Source organism: Ictalurus furcatus, chromosome 5, assembly GCF_023375685.1.
Source record: "Ictalurus furcatus strain D&B chromosome 5, Billie_1.0, whole genome shotgun sequence".
Taxonomy (NCBI): Eukaryota; Metazoa; Chordata; class Actinopteri; order Siluriformes; family Ictaluridae; genus Ictalurus; species Ictalurus furcatus.
The window spans coordinates 8,563,734-8,584,363 of NC_071259.1; the positions used below are offsets into that span (position 1 = coordinate 8,563,734).

Genomic DNA, 20,630 nt, shown 5'->3' on the forward strand with positions numbered 1-20,630 from the left:
CATGTCCCCAAGTTAATTGAGGCAGTTGGTACAAAAGGTACCGGCTCTACCACATCATAGTGCATCAAAACAATTTTCACAATCCATACAGATGCTGTGATATAAAACCAAACAATAATCAGAATGTTTGAAATGAACTGCACACGATGGGGTGTCAATGAAACTTGTGGTCAAATGGCAACTAACATGCCATGCCTACTGAGTTTCCATATACGTTGATCAACAGAAAACCAGAAAAAGCCTTGCATCACCCTTACGTTTTGCACCTTTGAACACAGCTTTTCCCTATTGGTTTTAAATTGATTGCAACAAGGGCAGAACAAAACTGTTTGTTCATTAGTGCCACACTCTGGCTGACCAGTATTTGGCCAAAACTTGCAACTGGAGATGCAGGGGATTGAACCCTCGACTTCATACATGCAAAGCAAGCGCTCTACCACTGAGCTACATCCCCTACACCGATATTCTGATATACCAAGAAAACGCTAATAAGGATGACAGAGGTTACCTGAGCCTTACCTTCTGATTCATGACCCCCGTTCTGACACAACTGAGTTAATTGAGCAGTTGGTACAAAAGGTCCTGTGACCCTGACGGAAGGATAAGCGGTATAGAAGATGGATGGATGGTACAAAAGGTACTGGCTCTAGCATATCATAGTACATCAAAACAATTTTCACAATCCATACAGATGAGATAAAACCAAACAATAATCAGTATGCTTAGAAAGAACAGTACACAATGGGGTGTCAATGAAACTTGCACTCATAAGGCAGCTGAGACCAGCTGTAGGATACTTCTGTTGTGTACCTTGGAACACAGCTTTTGCCCTATGGGTTTTAAATTGAAGGAGGCCACATGCAATAAGGGTAGGACAAAAGTACTTCTTCAGTAATAACAGCCTCTTGCTGGATACCTATGAAAGATGGGATGCCTCACCACTGTTTGGCCAAACTCACAAGTGGAGATGCAGGGGATTGAACCCTGGACTTCTTACATGCGAAGCAAGCGCTCTACCACTGAGCTACATCCCCTACGTCAACAAGCCAAGCAAGTGCTAATAAGGATGACAGAAGTTACCTGAGCCTTACCTTCTGTTTCATGACCCCCGTTTGTCGAGGAAAATCAATCCTCATAAGGCAGCTGAGACCAGTTGCAGCACCCTTCTGTTGTGCACCTTGGAACACAGCTTTTGCCCTATTGGTTTTAAACTGAAGGAGGCCACATGCAACAAGGGCAAGACAAAAGTGTTTGTTCAGTAGCACCACACTCTGGCTGACCAATATTAGGCCAAAACAAGCAAGTGGAGACACAGGAAACTGAACCCTGAACCTCATACATGCAAAGGATGTGCTCTACCACTGAGCAACATCCACTGCAATAAAAAAAAATTCAAGCAAATGCTAAGAAGGATGACACAGGTCAACTGTGCCTTAACTTTGGGTTCATGATGCGCTGCCTGACACAATGGACTTAATTGAGCCATCTGGTTCAAAATGTCCCAGCACTAGCACATCATAGTACAGCAAAACAATTTTCACAATCCATACAGATGCTGTGATATAAAACCAAACAATATTCAGTATGTTTGATATTAACTGCACACAATGGGGTGTCGATGAAACTTTTAATCATAAGGCAGCTGACACGCCTTGCCTACTGAGTTTCCATAGACGTTCATCAACAGAAAACAAGAAAAAGCCTTACAGCACCCTTACGTTGTGTACTTTGGAAGACAGCTTTTGTCCTATTGGTTTTAAATTGAAGAGGGACACATGCAACAAGAGCAGGACAAAAGTACTTCACCACTAGCACCAGACTCTGACTGGATACCTATGAAAGTTGGGATGTCTCACCACTGTTTGGCCAAACTCACAAGTGGAGCTGCAGGGAATTTACCCTGGGCTTCATACCCGCAAAGCAAGCGCTCTACCACTGAGCTACATCCCCTACGCAAACAATTCAAGCAAGTGCTAAGAAGGATGACACAGGTCACCTGTGCCTTATCTTTGGGTTTGTGACCCCTGTTCGACACAACGGAGTTAACTGAGGCAGTTGGTACAAAAGTTACCGGCTCTAGCACATCATAGTACATCAAAACAATTTTCACAATCCATACAGATGCGATGAGATAAAACCAAACATTAATCAGTATTCTTAGAAGGAACAGTACACGATGGGGTGTCAATGAACTTGTACTCATGAGGCAGCTGAGACCAGCTGTAGCACCCTTCTGTTGTGCACCTTGGAACACAGCCTTTTCCCTATGGGTTTTAAATTGAAAGAGGCCACATGCAACAAGGGCAAACATAAGCTTCTTAATTTACTGCCATAGAGTGAAGCTGCTTTAGACAAACACAAAGCACTTAATGTACAAATTTTGAATACCACTTGTTAGAAGTGTTTTATAGTTTCAGACTATGCTTGCTGTACAGAGGTATGGATTGACACAGAAAACAATTAGGCCTACTGTTTAGTAAGACAAATTCTTCTAACTCAATACACACTTATAACTTGATCAACAAGTGTACTATGAGTTTATATAATGCTTCCCACAAGTAATTCTTAACTGTTGGGTATACATTGGGTATATATACTAGATTATACCTGATGAACATATCCAAACATTAGTAAACTTTGTTTATGATGGGATGTCAATGAATCTTGTACTCATAAGGCAGCTGAGATCAGCTGCAGCACCCTTCTGTTGTGCGCCTTGGAACACAGATTTTTCCCTATTGGTTTTATATTGGTCGGGGGTTCGATTCCCACCATGGCCCTGTGTGTGCGGAGTTTGCATGTTCTATCCATGCTGTGGGGGTTTCCTCCCCCAGTCCAAAGACATGCATGGTAGGCCGATTGGCATGTCCAAAGTGTCCGTAGTGTATGAATGAGTGTGTGAATGTGCCCTAGGATGGATTGGCACCCTATCCAGGGTGTACCGCGCCTTGTGCCCGATGCTCCCTGGGATAGGCTTAAGGTTTCCCCTTGACCCTGAAGTTAGGATAAGCGGTATTGAAGATGGATGGATGGGTGGTTTTATATTGAAGGGGGCCACATGCAATAAGGGTAGGACAAAAGCACTTCTTCAGTAATACCAGACTCTTGCTGGAAACCCATGAACATTGGGATGCTTGACCACTGTTTGGCCAAACTGGCAAGTGGAAATAAAGGGGATTGAACCATGGACTTCAGGCATGCAAAGCAAACACACTACCACTGAGCTACATCCCCTACACAAACAATTCAAGCAAGTGTTAAGAAGGATGACACAGGTCACCTGGGCCTTAACTTTAGGTTCATGACATGCTGTCTGACACAATGGATTAATTGAGCCACCTGGTTGAAAATGTCCCAGCACTAGCATATCATAGTACAGCAAAACAATTTTCACAATCCATACAGATGCTGTGATATAAAACCAAACAATAATCAGAATGTTTGAAATGAACTGCACACGATGGGGTGTCAATGAAACTTGTGGTCAAATGGCAACTAACACGCCTTGCCTACTGAGTTTCCATATACGTTGATCAACAGAAAACCAGAAAAAGCCTTGCATCACCCTTACGTTTTGCACCTTTGAACACAGCTTTTCCCTACTGGTTTTAAATTGATTGCAACAAGGGCAGAACAAAACTGTTTGTTCATTAGTGCCACACTCTGGCTGACCAGTATTTGGCCAAAACTTGCAATTGGAGATGCAGGGGATTGAACCCTGGACTTCATACATGCAAAGCAAGCGCTCTACCACTGAGCTACATCCCCTACACCGATATGTCAAGAAAACGCTAATAAGGATGACAGAGGTTACCTGAGCCTTACCTTCTGATTCATGACCCCCGTTCTGACACAACGGAGTTAATTGAGCAGTTGGTACAAAAGGTCCTGTGACCCTGACGGAAGGATAAGCGGTATAGAAGATGGATGGATGGTACAAAAGGTACTGGCTCTAGCATATCATAGTACATCAAAACAATTTTCACAATCCATACAGATGAGATAAAACCAAACAACAATCAGTATGCTTAGAAAGAACAGTACACAACGGGGAGTCAATGAAACTTGCACTCATAAGGCAGCTGAGACCAGCTGTAGGATACTTCTGTTGTGTACCTTGGAACACAGCTTTTGCCCTATGGGTTTTAAATTGAAGGAGGCCGCATGCAATAAGGGTAGGACAAAAGTACTTCTTCAGTAATAACAGCCTCTTGCTGGATACCTATGAAAGATGGGATGCCTCACCACTGTTTGGCCAAACTCACAAGTGGAGATGCAGGGGATTGAACCCTGGACTTCTTACATGCGAAGCAAGCGCTCTACCACTGAGCTACATCCCCTACGTCAACAAGCCAAGCAAGTGCTAATAAGGATGACAGAAGTTACCTGAGCCTTACCTTCTGTTTCATGACCCCCGTTTGTTGAGGAAAATCAATCCTTCCAGTCTAACTCAAAAAACTTCAGAGACAGAGGGTTTGTAGATGTCAAAAAGTAAATGAACTTTATTGAAACAATAAAGTGAGACAGTCTGCAGAGGGTCTGACTTATACATACACATACATGTCTTTTTATACCTCTCTGAAGCAGTAAAATTATCCCTAGGTGGGGCATTCACCTTTTCTTTCTGGAAACAAACCAATGTCCATCGCCTTAACTAATTATTCACACCCATATGATACCTTTATTTGTGGCGCATGTGTAGTCAGTTGTATTTTCTTTCAAAGTTTTACCAGACCTGGGTTTTTTACTGCGTCACATAATTCACCCTATAGCCTCATCTGGTTCTTTCTCCGGGAATTCTTATCTCTTCTTTTGACACTGATTTGCAAGCTTAGGGGGCTTTGTTTAGAAAGTTTGTTTGTTTGGAACACAGCCTTTTCCCTATGGGTTTTAAATTGAAAGAGGCCACATGCAACAAGGGCAAACATAAACTTCTTAATTTACTGCCATAGAGTGAAGCTGCTTTAGACAAACACAAAGCACTTAATGTACACATTTCGAATACCACTTGTTAGAAGTGTTTTATAGTTTCAGACTATGCTTGCTGTACAGAGGTATGGATTGACACAGAAAACAATTAGGCCTACTGTTTAGTAAGACATAAGTCTTCTAACTCAATACACACTTATAACTTGATCAACAAGTGTACTTTGAGTTTATATAATGCTTCCCACAAGTAATTCTTAACTGTTGGGTATACATTGGGTATACATACCAGATTATACCTGATGAACATATCCAAACATTAGTAAACTCTGTAGTTACACGCATTGATTACACTTTATATCCTATACGTTCCGACACAACAGACTTAATTGAGGCAGTTGGTACAAAAGGTACCGGCTCTAGCACATCATAGTACATCAAAACAATTTTTGTCTACTGAGTTTCCATAGATGTTCATCAACAGTAAACAAGAAAAAGCCTTGCAGCACCCTTAAATTTTGCACCTTGGAACCCATGACCCCCTTTCCGACGCAACGGAATTAATTGATGCAGTTGGTTCAAAAGGTACCGGCTCTAGCACATCATAGTACATCAAAACAGTTTTCACAATCCATATAGATACGATGAGATAAAACAAAACAATAATCAGTATTCTTAGAAGGAACAGTATACGATGGGGTGTCAATGAATCTTGTACTCATAAGGCAGGTGAGAACACCTGCAGCACCCTTCTGTTGTGCACCTTGGAACACAGATCTTGCCCTATTGGTTTTAAATTGAAGATGGCCACATGCAACAAGGGCAGAAGAGAAGAACTTCATCACTAACACCAGACTCTTGCTGGATACCTATGAAAGCTGGGATGCCTGACCACCGTTTGGCCATACTCACAATTGGAGATGAGGGGATTGAACCCTAGACTGCTTACATGAAGCACAAGCGAGTGCTTGTTGAATTGTCACTGAATTGGAGACTACCACTGAGCTACATCCCCTACATCAGCATGCCAAGCAAGTGCTAATAAGGATGACAGATGTTACCTGAGCTTTACCTTCTGGTTCATGTCCCCAAGTTAATTGAGGCAGTTGTTACACAAGGTACTGGCTCTACCACATCATAGTGCATCAAAATATTTTCACAATCCATACAGATGCTGTGATATAAAACCAAACAATAATCAGAATGTTTGAAATGAACTGCACACGATGGGGTGTCAATGAAACTTGTGGTCATAAGGCAACTAACATGCCTTGCCTACTGAGTTTCCATAGATGTTCATCAACAGTAAACAAGAAAAAGCCTTGCAGCACCCTTACCTTGGAACACAGATTTTACCCTATTGGTTTTAAATTGAAGATGGCCACATGCAACAAGGGCAGAAGAGAAGTACTTCATCACTAGCACCAGACTCTTGCTGGATACCTATGAAAGCTGGGATGCTTGACCAAACTCACAATTAGAGATGAAGAGAATTGAACCTTGGACTTCTTACATGACAAGCAAGCACTCTACCACTGAACTACATCCACTACAGCAGTAGGCCAAGCAAGTGCTAATAAGGATGACAGAGGTTACCTGCGCCTTTGCCCTACGGGTTTTAAATTGAAGGAGGCCACATGCAATAAGGGCAAGACAAAAGTGTTTGTTCAGTAGCACCACACTCTGGCTGACCAGTAGTAGGCCAAAACATGCAAGTGGAGATACAGGGGACTGAACCCTTGGCCTCATATACCCAAAGCATGCACTGTTCCACTAAGCTACATCCCCTATGCAAGTAATTTGATCAAGTCTGCAAATATCACATTGCCTTATTTACTGCGTGGAAAAGTAACCACAAAAAGCTATTTGCTTATTCTGTTTATGAGACTGATTAATTGCAACTTGGTCATCATGCCTCAGTAGAGCCCCAAATGAGCCTAACTTCCTGATTCATGATTCCCTGTAGTGAATGAGGGCAAAATGAACCACAAAACTTTTTGCTTTTCCCACTCTTTAATCTGAAAGGTGAAGATTTGAACCGGAGTAATGTACACGTATTGTACATTATGCCCAAAAAAGTATAAATTAATCTGTAGTCTTCTTGCTGCAGCTGACATTTTCACTGTTTTCTTTCTTCCTGTCTAAAATTTATGTTGTATAAATGAATTATTATTAAGACCTCATATGTATCAGGATACTGCACCTTTGCATTGATAGTATTACACTACGTTTCCCCTTATTTCATTTTGGTGATTGATGACTTTCAAAAAGTAAAATGCAAAACTACACTACAAGTATATGTCCACATACTAAAAGTATGTGGACACCTGACAATGACCCCTACAGCATATGTGAGCATTCCCCAAACTCTTTCCACAAAGCTGGAGGCACCTGATTGTCTAGAATGTCAATGCATGCTGTAGAATTATGATTTTCTTTCACCAGAACCAAACATGTTCATGCATGAGAATGCGCCTCAGCACAAAGTGAGGTCCATAAAGACATTGTTTGCCAAGGTTCATTTAGAAGCACTCAAGTTGCCTGCATAGTCCTGACCTTAACCCTTGTACGTCAATTTAAAAAGTTACACATAGATCCATAGAGGACAAAAATGTACATGTCCAAAAACTGTCATAAAAATATTAATATTTTTTTTCCACTTTCACTGACGTAGATTTTATTAATCCTGGTTTGTTCACATGATACAAAAATCATCAAAGAGCGGTAACCTTTGACTCATGTACATGTGGTGGGATTTGTGATTTCCAGTACAATATAATTTCTTTCTTTCAAACTGTTCAAATATCTACACACATACAAATCACAACTCTGATATCCATACAAACACACCCACACAATTATAGCTGCATCATTTATTCAGTTGGTCTGCAGTGCTCTATAATACAGCAGAATCAGAAAAAAGGAAAAGCATGTATTTTCCCCATAGGCAAAACCTGAGAAAATAGTAAACATTTCAGAAATTTCTTAAAAATTCAATGTTTTGAAACCTTGTCAACAAAATAAAAGCCTATTAATACAAAATGCATGATTTTATGTGTACCAGGTATGGAAATTATTCTATACATTAAATATATAGAATTACACAAAAAAATGTATACCTGAAGTGACTGTCTGTATGTGTGTGTGCATCTTCCCCTTTAATTTTCTGACTGCAGAAATTTTTGCATGGGAGAGAAATGTTGATGGCGAATGAGACACACTGTATGTTATCTCTTTGTCAGACAGTAAATGGAGAGTCAACCCAGTTGCCGTCCACCTATTTATTTGGTTAAAAGAAAACACAACGCAGACAACAACCAGTTACATATGCTTAAATATCACAGGGATTAAATATTGCAGTTTGAATGGGTTTCAATGAGGACATTTTAGTCCTCGAGTGTAACTATTTTGTGTACGTACTTTAAAATAGATTTATGAAAGCAAATGAGGGTGAAATATTAAAATTCCAGTATAAAAACCACCTTTTGCAAAAGTTGTGCTGTTTGCATTAACACAGAAAAAAATAATGAAAAAAAACAAAAATGAAAGAGATAAAAATGTCCATTAGGACACACAAGGGTTAACCTCACTGAACACCTTTGGGATCAAGTGGAACACTGACTCCACACCAGGGCTTCTTGCCGGTCATCAGTGCCCAACCTCACTAATGCTCTTGTGGGTTAATGGGCACAAATCCCCAAACAACATTCTAAAATCTAGTGGAAAGCCTTCCCAGAAGAGTAAAGGGTTTTTATAGTGGCAAATAGGGTCCCAAGTCCATATTAATTGGAACTGGGTGTTCAGCAAGCACATATGGGCCATATAGTGTAATTTCAAAAGCTTCTCAAAACAGCTTTGTTTCTCACTGGAATTTTGGAACAATAACACTGCAACATGGTACAACAATTATAAAGTAAAGGACTGAAAGGTCACTGTAACAACATAGCAATGTCGATTCATGTCATAACTGTACAGAACTTTGTACAGAAAAGTGTAGTTTAAGAATAGGGAACTTTTAAATGATTCTCAAAATAAAATAATTAGGAACAAAAATACATAAGTAAAATCGTAATTATAGCAGTTGAATATTTCTTCAGATTGGGGCAAGCAACACATAATATGGAAATTTGTTCAGATTTTTGGAGGTTTTTTCAGGTTGTCCAACTTCCTTAGGCTACAAGAACATCATGTAACAACTGTGTTAATGCACATTTCATTCTTGGTCAAGTTCAAGCTGTCTGCTGGCTCATAGCTATAAGTTGGTTTTTTTTTTTAGAATCTCATTAACTATATTAATGGTTCATCTATAATTGCTGAAGAACAGATACAGCCCAGATTTGTGGGGCATGCGGATGTTTCCCTTTTCAAAGTTTCTCTGCCCAGTCTCAGCAGAGACCTGACCCGCCTGTGTGCTGATGGTATGGCTCAGTTCCATGGTGATTGTCCAAAGTTAGAGTCATATCCCACCATAGAAAATGGGTGGAAAGTGTGATATATGAGGTTGTATGGTACAGCTAATATATCTGGTTATACACAGGGCAGTTGGGGGGGCTTTTTTTCAGGCTAGGCTGCAAGTGGTGGATGGTTCAGGATCAGGGTAGTTTTTCTGACAACACCTATGAAACAGAGAGATACACTTAATGAGAGCTGGTCTGACTGTTATAGAATTGTTAGCAAAATTATTGTTGGCGTTGTGTCTACTAGGGTTTGTGTGTTTTAATGGATAGTGCCATACCTGCATGCAGCTCACAGAACCCTAAATGTGAAAAGCCAAATGCTAGGTACAGACTGAGTTAAACAGTACCTTTGATGTTGCTCCTGTCTATTGCTGCTGCTGCTGTTGTTGTTGTTGTTGTTGTTGATTCTGCCATTCTGATTATAGAAAGATTCTCTCTGTTCCTCTTCATTTAATTGGTGCCAAAGTCTGGCCGCTTCCCTATTCCTTTCCCTATAAACACGCACACCCAGTCACATACAGTAGATATAAAAAGTCAACAAACCACTATTAAAATTGCAAGAAACAAAGATAAGTCAATCACCTTTAATGTGATATGGCAACCAACAAAATTCAAGTGGAAAAATAAATGCAAACGTTTTATGGAGAAAAAAAAGTAAAAGAAAAAAACGTACAATAATCTTGTTGTATAAGTGTGAAGACTTTTTTATAACTGGGTATGTGACTGTGCCAGAATTAACCAATCACATTCAAAGTCATGTTCAGAAGTAATTATCATACACTTGTCGTCAATTAAGTGATTCCGCTTAAGCCCAAATAAAGTTTCTCTAGGATTTTATTGACATAATCTTGGCCAGAAGGAAGAAAAAAACAAACAAACAAAAAGAAAACATCCCAGCTTAAATCACCCCAAACCGTGTGGCAAATGTGTTATGTTCTGATGAGACCAATGTAGAACTTTTTGGGTATAATTCTAAATGATATGTTTGGTGCAAAATCAGGACAGCTTATCACCCAAACACCACCATACGCCTGTGAAGCATGGTGCTGGCAGCATAATGTTAAGGTGCTGCTTCTCTTCAGGACTGGGGTTCTAATCAAGGTAGAGGGAATAATGGATAGCTCCAAATACCAATCTATTTGTGTAGATTGACAGTTGACAGTTGAAGAAGAAGAAACATTTCACCTTCCAGCAGGATAACGACCCAAACCACAAATCCATTTCTTGGCTTCAAAAGAAGATGAAAATTTTTTTTCTAAAATGTCTCTATTTGTTTTTTTACTTGAATTTTGTTGGTTGTTATATTACATTAAAGGTGGAAGAAGATCTGACATGATTTCTCTTAGGTTAATTTTTTTACAAAAACATGTTTAAAACAATTTTAATAGTTGAAAGCGTATAGTATAAGAGTATAGTAAAGAGAATAGTTAAAAGAACATGTTTGTTTTTTTACATGCACCTTAATATTCCATTAATAATCCCACTGATAGCTCAATAGCTCAAGAATAGAAAATGTCCATGTGTACACCTAAACTAGAATAGAACAAAGCAATTGAGGCCAGGGAAATTTCTATCTGATTGAATGAGGTAGGTTAATGTACTTTCAATAAGGCGTTTAATAAAAGCCATTATTTAAAAGCAGCCATTATGTCCAATTACTTTTACTATCAGAACTATATGTGCGTAGAAGTTTGTGCGTTCTACTGCGTTTTTGCAGTGAGGGCAAATTTAGCACGAGATTTTACCCATATGTATGAGAATAAATTGTGCATATGTACAAAATGTGTTTTGTACAAGTTATATGAATTCTGGGAATGATCTTTTAATCAAATATGTATAAATTAGGGCTGTGACCAGACTGGTCTCCCCCCTCATTTCCCCACTCATGTTCTGTTCCCTAATCTCACCTTTCTAGTTGTCTCATATGGTCTCTCTTCACATGCTTCAGCAAACACGGAACGATGAAGATTATGCTCATAAACAGTATGATGGCTATGCTTACAGTAGACAAAAGCAGAGCCAGGCGTAAGTTCTTTTCATCATATTGGAGTGCTAATAGAAGATATTTAGGAGAACATAAAAATAAGAGAAGGGAAGAGGGAAAATTTGTGAAATAAATAAAGAACCAATGAGAAGTGTCATTCATAAAAAAATACCATTGTTAATAACAATTAAATATTTTTGCCCTTTGTAAAGAAAACATATGTGGTGATTTTCTCATTTTCAGTGATAATATAAAATTCCATATAACAATAATTTTCATACTATTATGAAAGGCTGTTAATTCAAATATCTATTGTACTCTATTGTACTATATAGCTTGTAAATTGGCTTTAATTTCCATGTTACAAAACAAAAATTAATTAATTTAGTTCCATCCATTTTCTGTACCGCTTAGTTGAAGGCTGGAAAAAGGTCAGGTGATTTTTTTTCTAATATTCAACTGTCCTGTTTGGGTAAGACTGTGCCTGTAAGGGATAGACTCAGATTCTTGCTCTTGCCTGACAGGAGTGCAACCTGATGTGGTCTTCTGTTGTTGTAGCCCATCCACCGCAAGGTTCAATGTTTTGTGCATGCCGAGTTGCTTTTCTGCTCACCACAGTTGTAAAGAGTGCTTATATGAGTCCTTCCTGGCAGCTCATACCAATCTGGCCATTTTTCTCTGACCTCTCTTATGTGTTCCCATCCACAGAACTGTCACTCACTCAATGGTTTTTGTTTTTTTTCACACCTTCTGTGTAAACTCTTGAGAATGTTGTGTGTGGAAAATGCCAGCAGATCAGCAGCTTATGAAATATTCAACCCAGGCCAACTGGTATCAACATCCATGATCAAAGTCACAGAGATCACTTTTTTCTTCATTCTGATGTTGGATGTGAACGTTAACTGAAGATCTTGACCTATATTTGCATGATTTTTTGCATTGCACTGCTGCCACATGATTGGCTGATTAGATAACTGCATGAATGTGCAGATGTTCCTAATAAAATGAATAGTAAGTGTATATCTGGTCTTACAGGCTAGACCATTGCTAAGCCACTGACAGGGTGCTAAGCTATAATTATCTTCTGGAGTCACACCATTTGAAAGGGTTAGTTCAGCCCAATAGCACTCACTGTCTTTTAGTGGTAATCTATAATAATACGTGGATAACATTTTATCAAATGTAAATCTGATTTTTAAATAAAATTCTTGATAGAGTGTAGCATCAGGTTGCTAGGCTACTCGATTCTTTTTGCAACCAGGTTTTGCACATCTCTTCTTGTTTACAACTACCATATATCTGTCTATATCTGCTCTATATCCATCCATCCATCTATGTATCTATCTATGACTTCTACATTATCGAGTTAGTACAAAAAAAAAACATTTTAGATTTCAAAAAATTGTCAGTAAAGAAAGCAGCATATTACGTAAAAGGCCACTTTTCAGACAAAAAAAAAACATAAGGAAGGCTGTTGCGTTTTGCATCAGTGTATTTTACTCAAAGGTGAATTCACACCAATATACAGTGCTGTGAAAAGGTATTTTCCCCATCCAGATTTCTTCTGTTTTTGTGTCTCATACTAAATACAACATAAAACAAAGGCAACCTGAGTAAACACACAATACAGTTTTCATTTATTTATTTTTATTTAAGCAAAAAAAAAAGTTATCCAACACCTATCACCCATGTGAAAAGCTAATTTCCCCCTTAGACTTAAAATCTGTTTGTGCCACCTTTAGCAGCAATAACTGAAAGCAAATGCTTCCAATAACTGCAGATCAGTTTTTCACTTACTTCTAGGGCTAAGGACATAATACTATGGTTTGGATCATTATCTTGCTGCATAATCCAGTTATGCTTGAGTTTCAACTTACAGACTGAAGACCAGACATTCTCCTTTAAGATTTTCTGGTAGAGAGCAGAATTCATGCTTCCCTCAATTATTGCCCAGGCCCTGGAGCAGCAAAGCATCCCCACACCATCACACTTCCACCACCATGCTTGACTGTAGGTACGATGATCATTTTGTGGAATTCAGTATTAGGTTTACACCAGATGTAACGGGGCCCCTGTCTTCAAAACAATTCCACTTTTGACTCATCAATCCACAGAACATTCTCCCAAAAGGTTTGAGGATCATCAAGGGGTGTTTTGGCAAAATTCAGACGAGCCTTAATGTCCTTAATCTTCCATGGATACCATTTTGTCATCACTGTCATGAACAGTGACCTTTATTAATACAAGAGAGGCTTATAGGTCCTTTGATGTTGTCATTGGCTCTTTTGTGATTTCCTGGATGAGTCATTGCTGTGCTCTCAGAGGAATTCTGGAAGGTCGGCCACTTCTGGTAAGGTTCACTACTGTGCAGTTTTCTCATTTCTAGATAATGGCTCTCACTGTGGTTCTTTGGAGTCCCAGAGCCTTTGAAATAGCCTTGTAACACTTCCCAGACTGATATATTCAATCACCTTCTTCCTCATCATTTGTGGAATTTCTTTCAATTGTGGCATAGTGTGTTACCTTTTAACCAACTTCATGACTTCATGCTTCATGACTTCATGCTTCATTCTATTTAAGTGTTGATTTGATTGAACAGTGTTTGCAGTAATCAGGCCTGGTTGTGTCTAGACCAGCTCAACCCCATTAGGAATGCAGTTTCATAGATTTGGGGAATTAGTAACTACAAGGGCAAATACATTTTCACACAGGCCCAGTTGTTATTGGATAACCTTTTTTGCTTCAATAAATAGCATTATCATTTAGAAACCGTATTTTGTGTTTACTCGGGTTGCCTTTGTTTTATCTTAAATTTTGTTTTAATTTCTGAACCAGAAGAAATCAGGATGGGGGCAAATACTTTTTCACAGCACTGTATATAAAAAGTGAGGCATTTCCTACATTGTTCACCTGATTTGGATGTAAATACCCCTCTGCACTTTGAGCTCATAATCATTATTTAATTTCAACTCCAATATACTGTGATAAACCAAATATTTATGCACCAGTCTGTATTTATATATTATGGTGACTGTTTGAAGGGTGTGAAAGGCAAATCATTTCGTCAAACGAAATCAACATTCTGTATATGCACAGTCTCCTAAGACCCACAGGAAGTGAGAGGAAGTAAACAGTTCTAGATTTTTGGCACAGACATTCAACCTGAAATACAATGGAGTAGTAAAAACATGCACAAGCTATTTTTTTTTTTTGTCATTGATGATGGGGCCCGTGTTGTGGTTTAAAGCCTTTACTTGCAGAGTATAATGAGATTTTTTTAATGGCCCCAAAATGTCTGTCAAGAAATGTTAGAGTAGCAATAGGTGTAAAATTGTTTTTGACAAAATGAAGCTATTTGGTCAAGTTGGCACATAATAGATCTGTCTCTTCCTAGTTTATATGTAAATGCTACAGGCACAGATCAAGCAACTATACTGAACTCAAGCAGTGCTGTGTCCTCTTTCTTAGACAAGTAGCAGGTCCTAAATATGTTATTTAAATACACAGACTTGCCTTTGTTTTATCTTAGATTTTGTTTTAATTTCTGAAATAATTTAGTATGAGATATACACAAAAACAGAAGAAATGAGCACTGTAGTTAACACTCGTCATAATTATCATATCATAGCTGCATAATTACCAATAGCTGTTGTCTCATGAATATCTAAGGTAAATTAGAGAACTGTGTCATGGCTTCAGTGTGTGTCTTACGTTTACACTCAGGGATACTCCCAATCCATTGTGCGCCGCTATTTCCCTGCTCACAGGAAATCAAGCCACCACTGACAGCACGGTACAGAAAAGGGCACTGTAAAGTCATCACTGTACCCACAGTTATTCCATCTCCAGCCTCTATTTTAAATGTCCCCAAAGGTGGAGAAGGCATAGGAGTGCACAGACCTAGAAAATGACACACAGATCAAAACAAATGAAACAATGAACAGTGCTGTAGATTAGAGTTTCTTGAAAAACATTAACTGCATTTAAAACTCTTACATCACTGTAGTTCTGGAGAGACATGATAGTAAAGCATTTTAGAGGAATATACAATGTTCAAAGATGTCAGCTTGCAGGCAGCTTAAACATTTTCGGATGAAATCATGTCAAATCACCTGCTGACATCAAGAATTATAGAATAAACAATAAATCCTTAGATACAATCACAAGAGTGGATTAAATTTGAAGTAATTGTGACCATATATTTTGATTCATTCTAGGAAAGTTTTTTTTTTAGGTGATCAGTGATCGACAAATAAACAAAACTAGTTTCTTAAACAATGAGAAATAAAAACTGTAATGTAATATTTAATAATAATATCCAAATAATTTATCCAAAATTCTACTATCTAATCATTTATCCAAAATTTTATCTTTGATCTAGTCTAAAGTTTAGATCAAGAACAATTAAACAAATTATTTGTTCATTGCTTGCAGCTATCCTTTATTTTCATGGAACCAGTTTAAGCTTTGTGACATGGCACATTATCATGCAGGAAGTAACCATTATAAGATGAGTGAATTGTGGCCGTAAAGAGATGCACATAGTGAGCAACAATACTTAGATAGTCTGTGGCATTCCAACATTGCAAGAGTACCTTAGCCTTCCTGTCAGCGCAAATCAGTCTGGTCATACTGCTCTTCTCTACTCTATCCAATCAGCCACATGAATGGCATTTGCAGACTGGATAACTGCATGAATGAATGAACAGGTATATAGATGTTCCCAATACAGTGACTGGTTAGCATAAAAGATTTTCTTTATGCACAACTATAATGATTTCCTTTCAGTGAAATATCACCACTTCCATGTGGGACAGAGTATTTGACGTTACTTGAAACAAATAGAGAAAATCTTAACATTTTATTGGACTAAAGATTTCGCAAAGCTAAAAACAAGGGAGTTAAGCCATTCAGAGGTACTCTGATATGCAAGTCAAAAAACGGTTTCCTTTCCCACATCTCATTGCCACCTCACATCCTCTTTAAAATGGTTGCCCACAGGAAGTAGCAAAAGCAGATGCCATACACTATCATCAACCGTGGGAAACACAGAATACAGAGCCATATATTGAAACCGACACTGAAACAAATCATATAATGAAAAGATTGATACATTATGTAATTATTTCATATACATAACAGAATAGCAAATAACAGAATAATAAATACAGTACTGTGCAAAAGTCTTAGGCACCCTATGTTTTTTAGTACAAACTTTGTTGTAGATTTTTATTTTATGACTCCTACATTACCGAGTCAATACAAAAAAAATATATTTTAGATTTCCAAACAGTAGTTTTCCAGCACAAAATTAAATGTTACAAACATTTTCTCTATGTCAGTAAAGAAAGCAGCATATTACAGAAGAGACCACTTTTCAGACAAAAACACAATGAAGGCTGCTGCGTTTTGCTGCAGAAATAAGAAGCAAGTGTGTCAAAGAAGCAGTCAAAGTCTCCAGAAGAACTGTGGCTGGTTCTGGAAAATGCTCAATAAAACTTACAGCTCATTTCCTTATAAAACTGCACTAATTCTACCTGAGATTACTATTTTTATTTTTAATTTTTAAAGCAAATGGTCATCACAGCAAATATTGATTTTGTTTCATTTATTACTGTTTACTGCTCTTTATAGTACTTCTTTTAATGTAGAAACATTTATTTTCATTATTTTTGAAGGCATCTTTGCTCACAGCATTTCTTTGTATGTACCAAAGACTTCTGCACAGTACTGTATATGGTTACTAAATTACACACTATCCAACCAAACCCTAAAAGGCCTCATGTCTTATCAGAGTCCTGTGCAGAACTGTTGTTGCTTGATTGACCATGCCTACATTTTCTTTCCTTGTGTTAAGTATACACACGAGAAATCTGAAATATATATATATATATTTTAAAGGAGGCTAGCCTATTCATAAAGATCAAACATACCATGAAAATTTGTGTGTTACGTCACCAAATCATTCAATATTTTGGCTGAAAACAATGTTATATGCCATTTAATCTCTTTGAAAATGTTGGAAGCAGGAAGCTGAAAGCAAGTGATAACAAAAGCTGAATTTTCAGTTGTGTCCCAAAGATAAGACTGCAGCTGAGCTACATTTCTTGGCCATTTTGAAAGATCCTTCAAATATAGCTAAGAAATTTAGCGATTTCAGGAGTTGAGGATGCAACTATTGGCCTTACTGGCCAAATCCCAATGATCTAACCTTTTTCTTCATTAACAAAGAAAAATACAGGGAAATATGGTTGTCCTTCCTAAATTTGGCAGACTGTTTTTTTTAATACACACAAGCAAACTTAGCCAGCTTCTTCTTCTTTTTTTTTTTTACCGAACACACTTACCGAATACCATGGCTCATGCTCTCAGCAAAGACATGTGTCTGTAAAAATAGAGTTTTTATTGTTTCCATCATTTGAAATAAATATAGGATTGGCTGACTCCACTGACACTAATTATTTTGTTGGTTAGGCTGGGCTTCCGTATAGATTCTGAAGTCTTACCAAACTGTTGAACTACAAGTCTCCATATATAGAGGAAATTAACACTTTTTTAAGCAAAATGTCTTCTAAAATTTTTCCTACTTAGTTTATATTATATACTTTTTTTCAAATAGCCTTTAAGAATGGCTTTGACAAAAAAAAAAATAACATACTGAAATCATTGTCATGTCTGGATCAGGAATCTGTCACAAGGTTACAATGGACTTTAAGAGAAAACATGGCAAACACATCCAGGGGCGCCGCTAGAGTTTCTGGGCCCCCTGGCTAATTTGTACTCCCAAGCCCCCAACCTCCAATTATTTTTTCTTATTGCTACGTGTAAAAACAATCATTATCAATAAGCATAACAATTATTGCATATTCAATAAGAGACTATAAAGAACTAAATTTGAACATTTTATTAAAATAACTGAAATTATGCATTTATAACTATATACAGTACAAGTAATTAACACCATTATACTCTCTCTCTCTCATACACAGACACTATAGAAACTCTGTCTGGATGTCTTTATAAGCTGTCGACTTGTAATTTCTTATACCCCAAGTACCAAGAACAATGAACTTTACTACTACTACAACTACTACTACTACTACTACTAATATTATTATTATTCATTGAGTGAATAATAAGTTTCACACACCAGCAGCTCCAGAAAGAAATGTGGAAATTAGCTAAAACAGTGACGGGATCATTGAATCAGTAAGTTGAACTTGAGAATCAAATCAGTTCTATTCGTGAATGAATCATTCAGACTGGTTTTATCAACTGGTTTAATTGAACCGACTCAAACAAACGATTCACTCACTCTCATAAACTCACTCGGGACAATCCAACCAGATTTATATGATTACATTAAATTTCGATTCCTCACAGAAAGCTGTTGCAAGGCTTCGGAAAGCTTGAATATATATACACAACACTGGACTAGTTTTATGGTCGCTTGGTGCTTTTCTGTCCTTTTTGAACGTCTTTTTTCTATTTGATGTTAATTTTAACACCTTTATATGGGCTAGCTTCAGAATCATAGCACAAAACAGGGAACATAAATCACCTTATTTTTTGGAAAAACTGGGTGACTGGCTGTCTTCCCCGTATTGCTCTCTCCTATTTTTCATGTTTTTCTTTCCTCTTTTGATATCCATCAAGAAGTTGACCCCCCATTTTATTTTATTTTATTTTTTTTCCTCAATAAAAATGAACAAAAAACTTGCATACATAAATCCTGTTACTTGGTTAAACAATGTGTTGATGCATTTTACTTTCTGTTCCCTGAAAATAAGCCATGTTCATAATCACCATAAAAGTTTACAGTTGGACAGTATTTTAGAAAATATTTCGAATCTGAATTTTATATACATTTTCAAGTTCCACTTTTGTAGAATGACCTAAGGGATAGTTGTATAGATCATAAGTTATGTGTATGTGTAAGTTATGTGTTTGTTAGTTTTTTGCCCATATTCATCTTGTAACACTAAACATTTATTTTAATAAAACAAAAAAACAAAAACTATAATAACTGGAAACCACTGGGTCTCACGTATGCAACTGAGTGGCTGCTGTATGAAGGCGCCCAGCTACAATACTGAAATCTGTCTAAAGTCATTGAAACTAACTGTGTAGGTGACAGATCATTTGCAAACTCAGTTCTGCGTCTGCAGTTTTTAATTCGACCTACTTTAAATACAATAGGTTAATGGTGTGTGCCACATATAAATATACAGATGCACGACACCATGCTGCTGGGGGAAAAAAAGAAACCCTCATAGAATTTGTAATGGTTTTAATGATTATAATGTGAATTGTATTGGTTTTAATGGAAAACGCAATGGTCTCTCTGTGGGTCTCTACTGATCATTTGTTGCCACATCATTTGTGGCATGTTATGTCTAGTGGATACCAATAAGGACCAATAATCGTAATGTTTGACTGGGGGTTCGTAATGGTATTTGTCGTGGAAACCATTAGTATTACCAATATGTTTCAAGTGATCACATACTGTAGGTAGCCATTAAAAATAGAGAGAGAGAGAGAGAGAGAGAGAGAGAGAAAGAGAGAGAGTGTGTGTGTGTTTGGGTTACCTGCTGGGCCCCCAGTCTGACTTCTGTTTTGCGCCTCCATGTATCTCCTGATCTGATGAAACCGGCAGAATGACACTCACAGAGCCCGAAGATGTTGAGCAGTCCACCTTAAACCCAGCGAGTTGTTTTGCCTTGAAGACTAGGGAGTGATAGCGTTAGCGCCTACAGAGCTGTCTGTTAGAAGGACGACACAAGGATGTGTAGACAAGTTTCTTTCTCTCACACACACACTCTTTTTTTGGTACACGTATTAGCAGAAGTGTAAGTGTAACGAGCGTGTCGGCATTTACATGTCAAACAACCAAACTCTCTGAGACAGGAAGTGTGAGCATCCCTCCTCTTCTCTCCTCTAATCTAGGCTAACATGGCATAGTTATTAGCCCCTGGTAAAATGTTTAGAATATGTGATAAAAAGACTGACCACAAGCTAAACACGAGTCACTAGAGGACCTTAGTCATGCTGGAACTTCTTCAATCAGGGTCAGAGTTGGCCAAACTTGCAAGAAATAAGTTGTGGAATATCTAGTACAGGACAAACACATGTGTACACGGGCGCGCGCGCGCGCGTGCACACGCACACAAAAACGAAATATCGGAACTTACACTGTGTATAGTTTCACTTCCTAGAAGTGAAGCAACTAAATAAAATTACACAACAGAAGCTTCTGACTTGCG

General features: G+C 37.9%; 1 protein-coding gene and 4 non-coding genes across 6 annotated transcripts; all 5 read right to left on the reverse strand.

Moving 5' to 3' along the window:
• Nucleotides 1-382: 382 nt before the first annotated feature.
• Nucleotides 383-454, reverse strand: trnaa-ugc (transfer RNA alanine (anticodon UGC)). Its single transcript has one exon. It is a non-coding gene; the product is annotated as a tRNA-Ala (tRNA).
• Nucleotides 455-962: 508 nt separating this feature from the next.
• On the reverse strand, nucleotides 963-1,034 carry trnaa-cgc (transfer RNA alanine (anticodon CGC)). The gene has a single exon. It is a non-coding gene; the product is annotated as a tRNA-Ala (tRNA).
• Nucleotides 1,035-3,696: 2,662 nt separating this feature from the next.
• trnaa-ugc (transfer RNA alanine (anticodon UGC)) lies at nucleotides 3,697-3,768 on the reverse strand. The gene has a single exon. It is a non-coding gene; the product is annotated as a tRNA-Ala (tRNA).
• A 500-nt stretch (nucleotides 3,769-4,268) lies between these two features.
• trnaa-cgc (transfer RNA alanine (anticodon CGC)) lies at nucleotides 4,269-4,340 on the reverse strand. Its single transcript has one exon. It is a non-coding gene; the product is annotated as a tRNA-Ala (tRNA).
• Nucleotides 4,341-7,181: 2,841 nt separating this feature from the next.
• On the reverse strand, nucleotides 7,182-20,511 carry LOC128607618 (sushi domain-containing protein 3). Of its 2 annotated transcripts, XM_053624621.1 has the most exons (6): nucleotides 20,377-20,511; nucleotides 19,956-20,129; nucleotides 15,079-15,267; nucleotides 11,291-11,435; nucleotides 9,731-9,874; nucleotides 7,182-9,542 (listed from the first exon to the last, which is right to left on the reverse strand). In XM_053624621.1, the coding sequence occupies exons 2-6, from the start codon at nucleotides 19,993-19,995 to the stop codon at nucleotides 9,485-9,487; spliced, it is 576 nt and encodes a 191-aa protein (XP_053480596.1). In that variant the 5' UTR covers nucleotides 19,996-20,129; nucleotides 20,377-20,511; the 3' UTR covers nucleotides 7,182-9,484. The 2 variants fall into 2 exon arrangements, with proteins under 2 accessions (XP_053480596.1, XP_053480594.1); XM_053624619.1 differs by lacking the exon at nucleotides 20,377-20,511 and having other exon boundaries at nucleotides 19,956-20,360.
• Between the last annotated feature and the right edge of the window lie 119 nt (nucleotides 20,512-20,630).

Coding starts and splice junctions, on each gene's coding strand:
- LOC128607618 (XM_053624621.1), bottom strand. CDS start 19,995: ATGGAGGCGCAAAACAGAAGTCAGACTGGGGGCCCAGCAG. Junction 15,268..19,955: donor TCAGACTGGGGGCCCAGCAG/GTAACCCAAACA, acceptor GTCATTTTCTAG/GTCTGTGCACTCCTATGCCT. Junction 9,543..9,730: donor AGACAGGAGCAACATCAAAG/GTACTGTTTAAC, acceptor TCTGTTTCATAG/GTGTTGTCAGAAAAACTACC.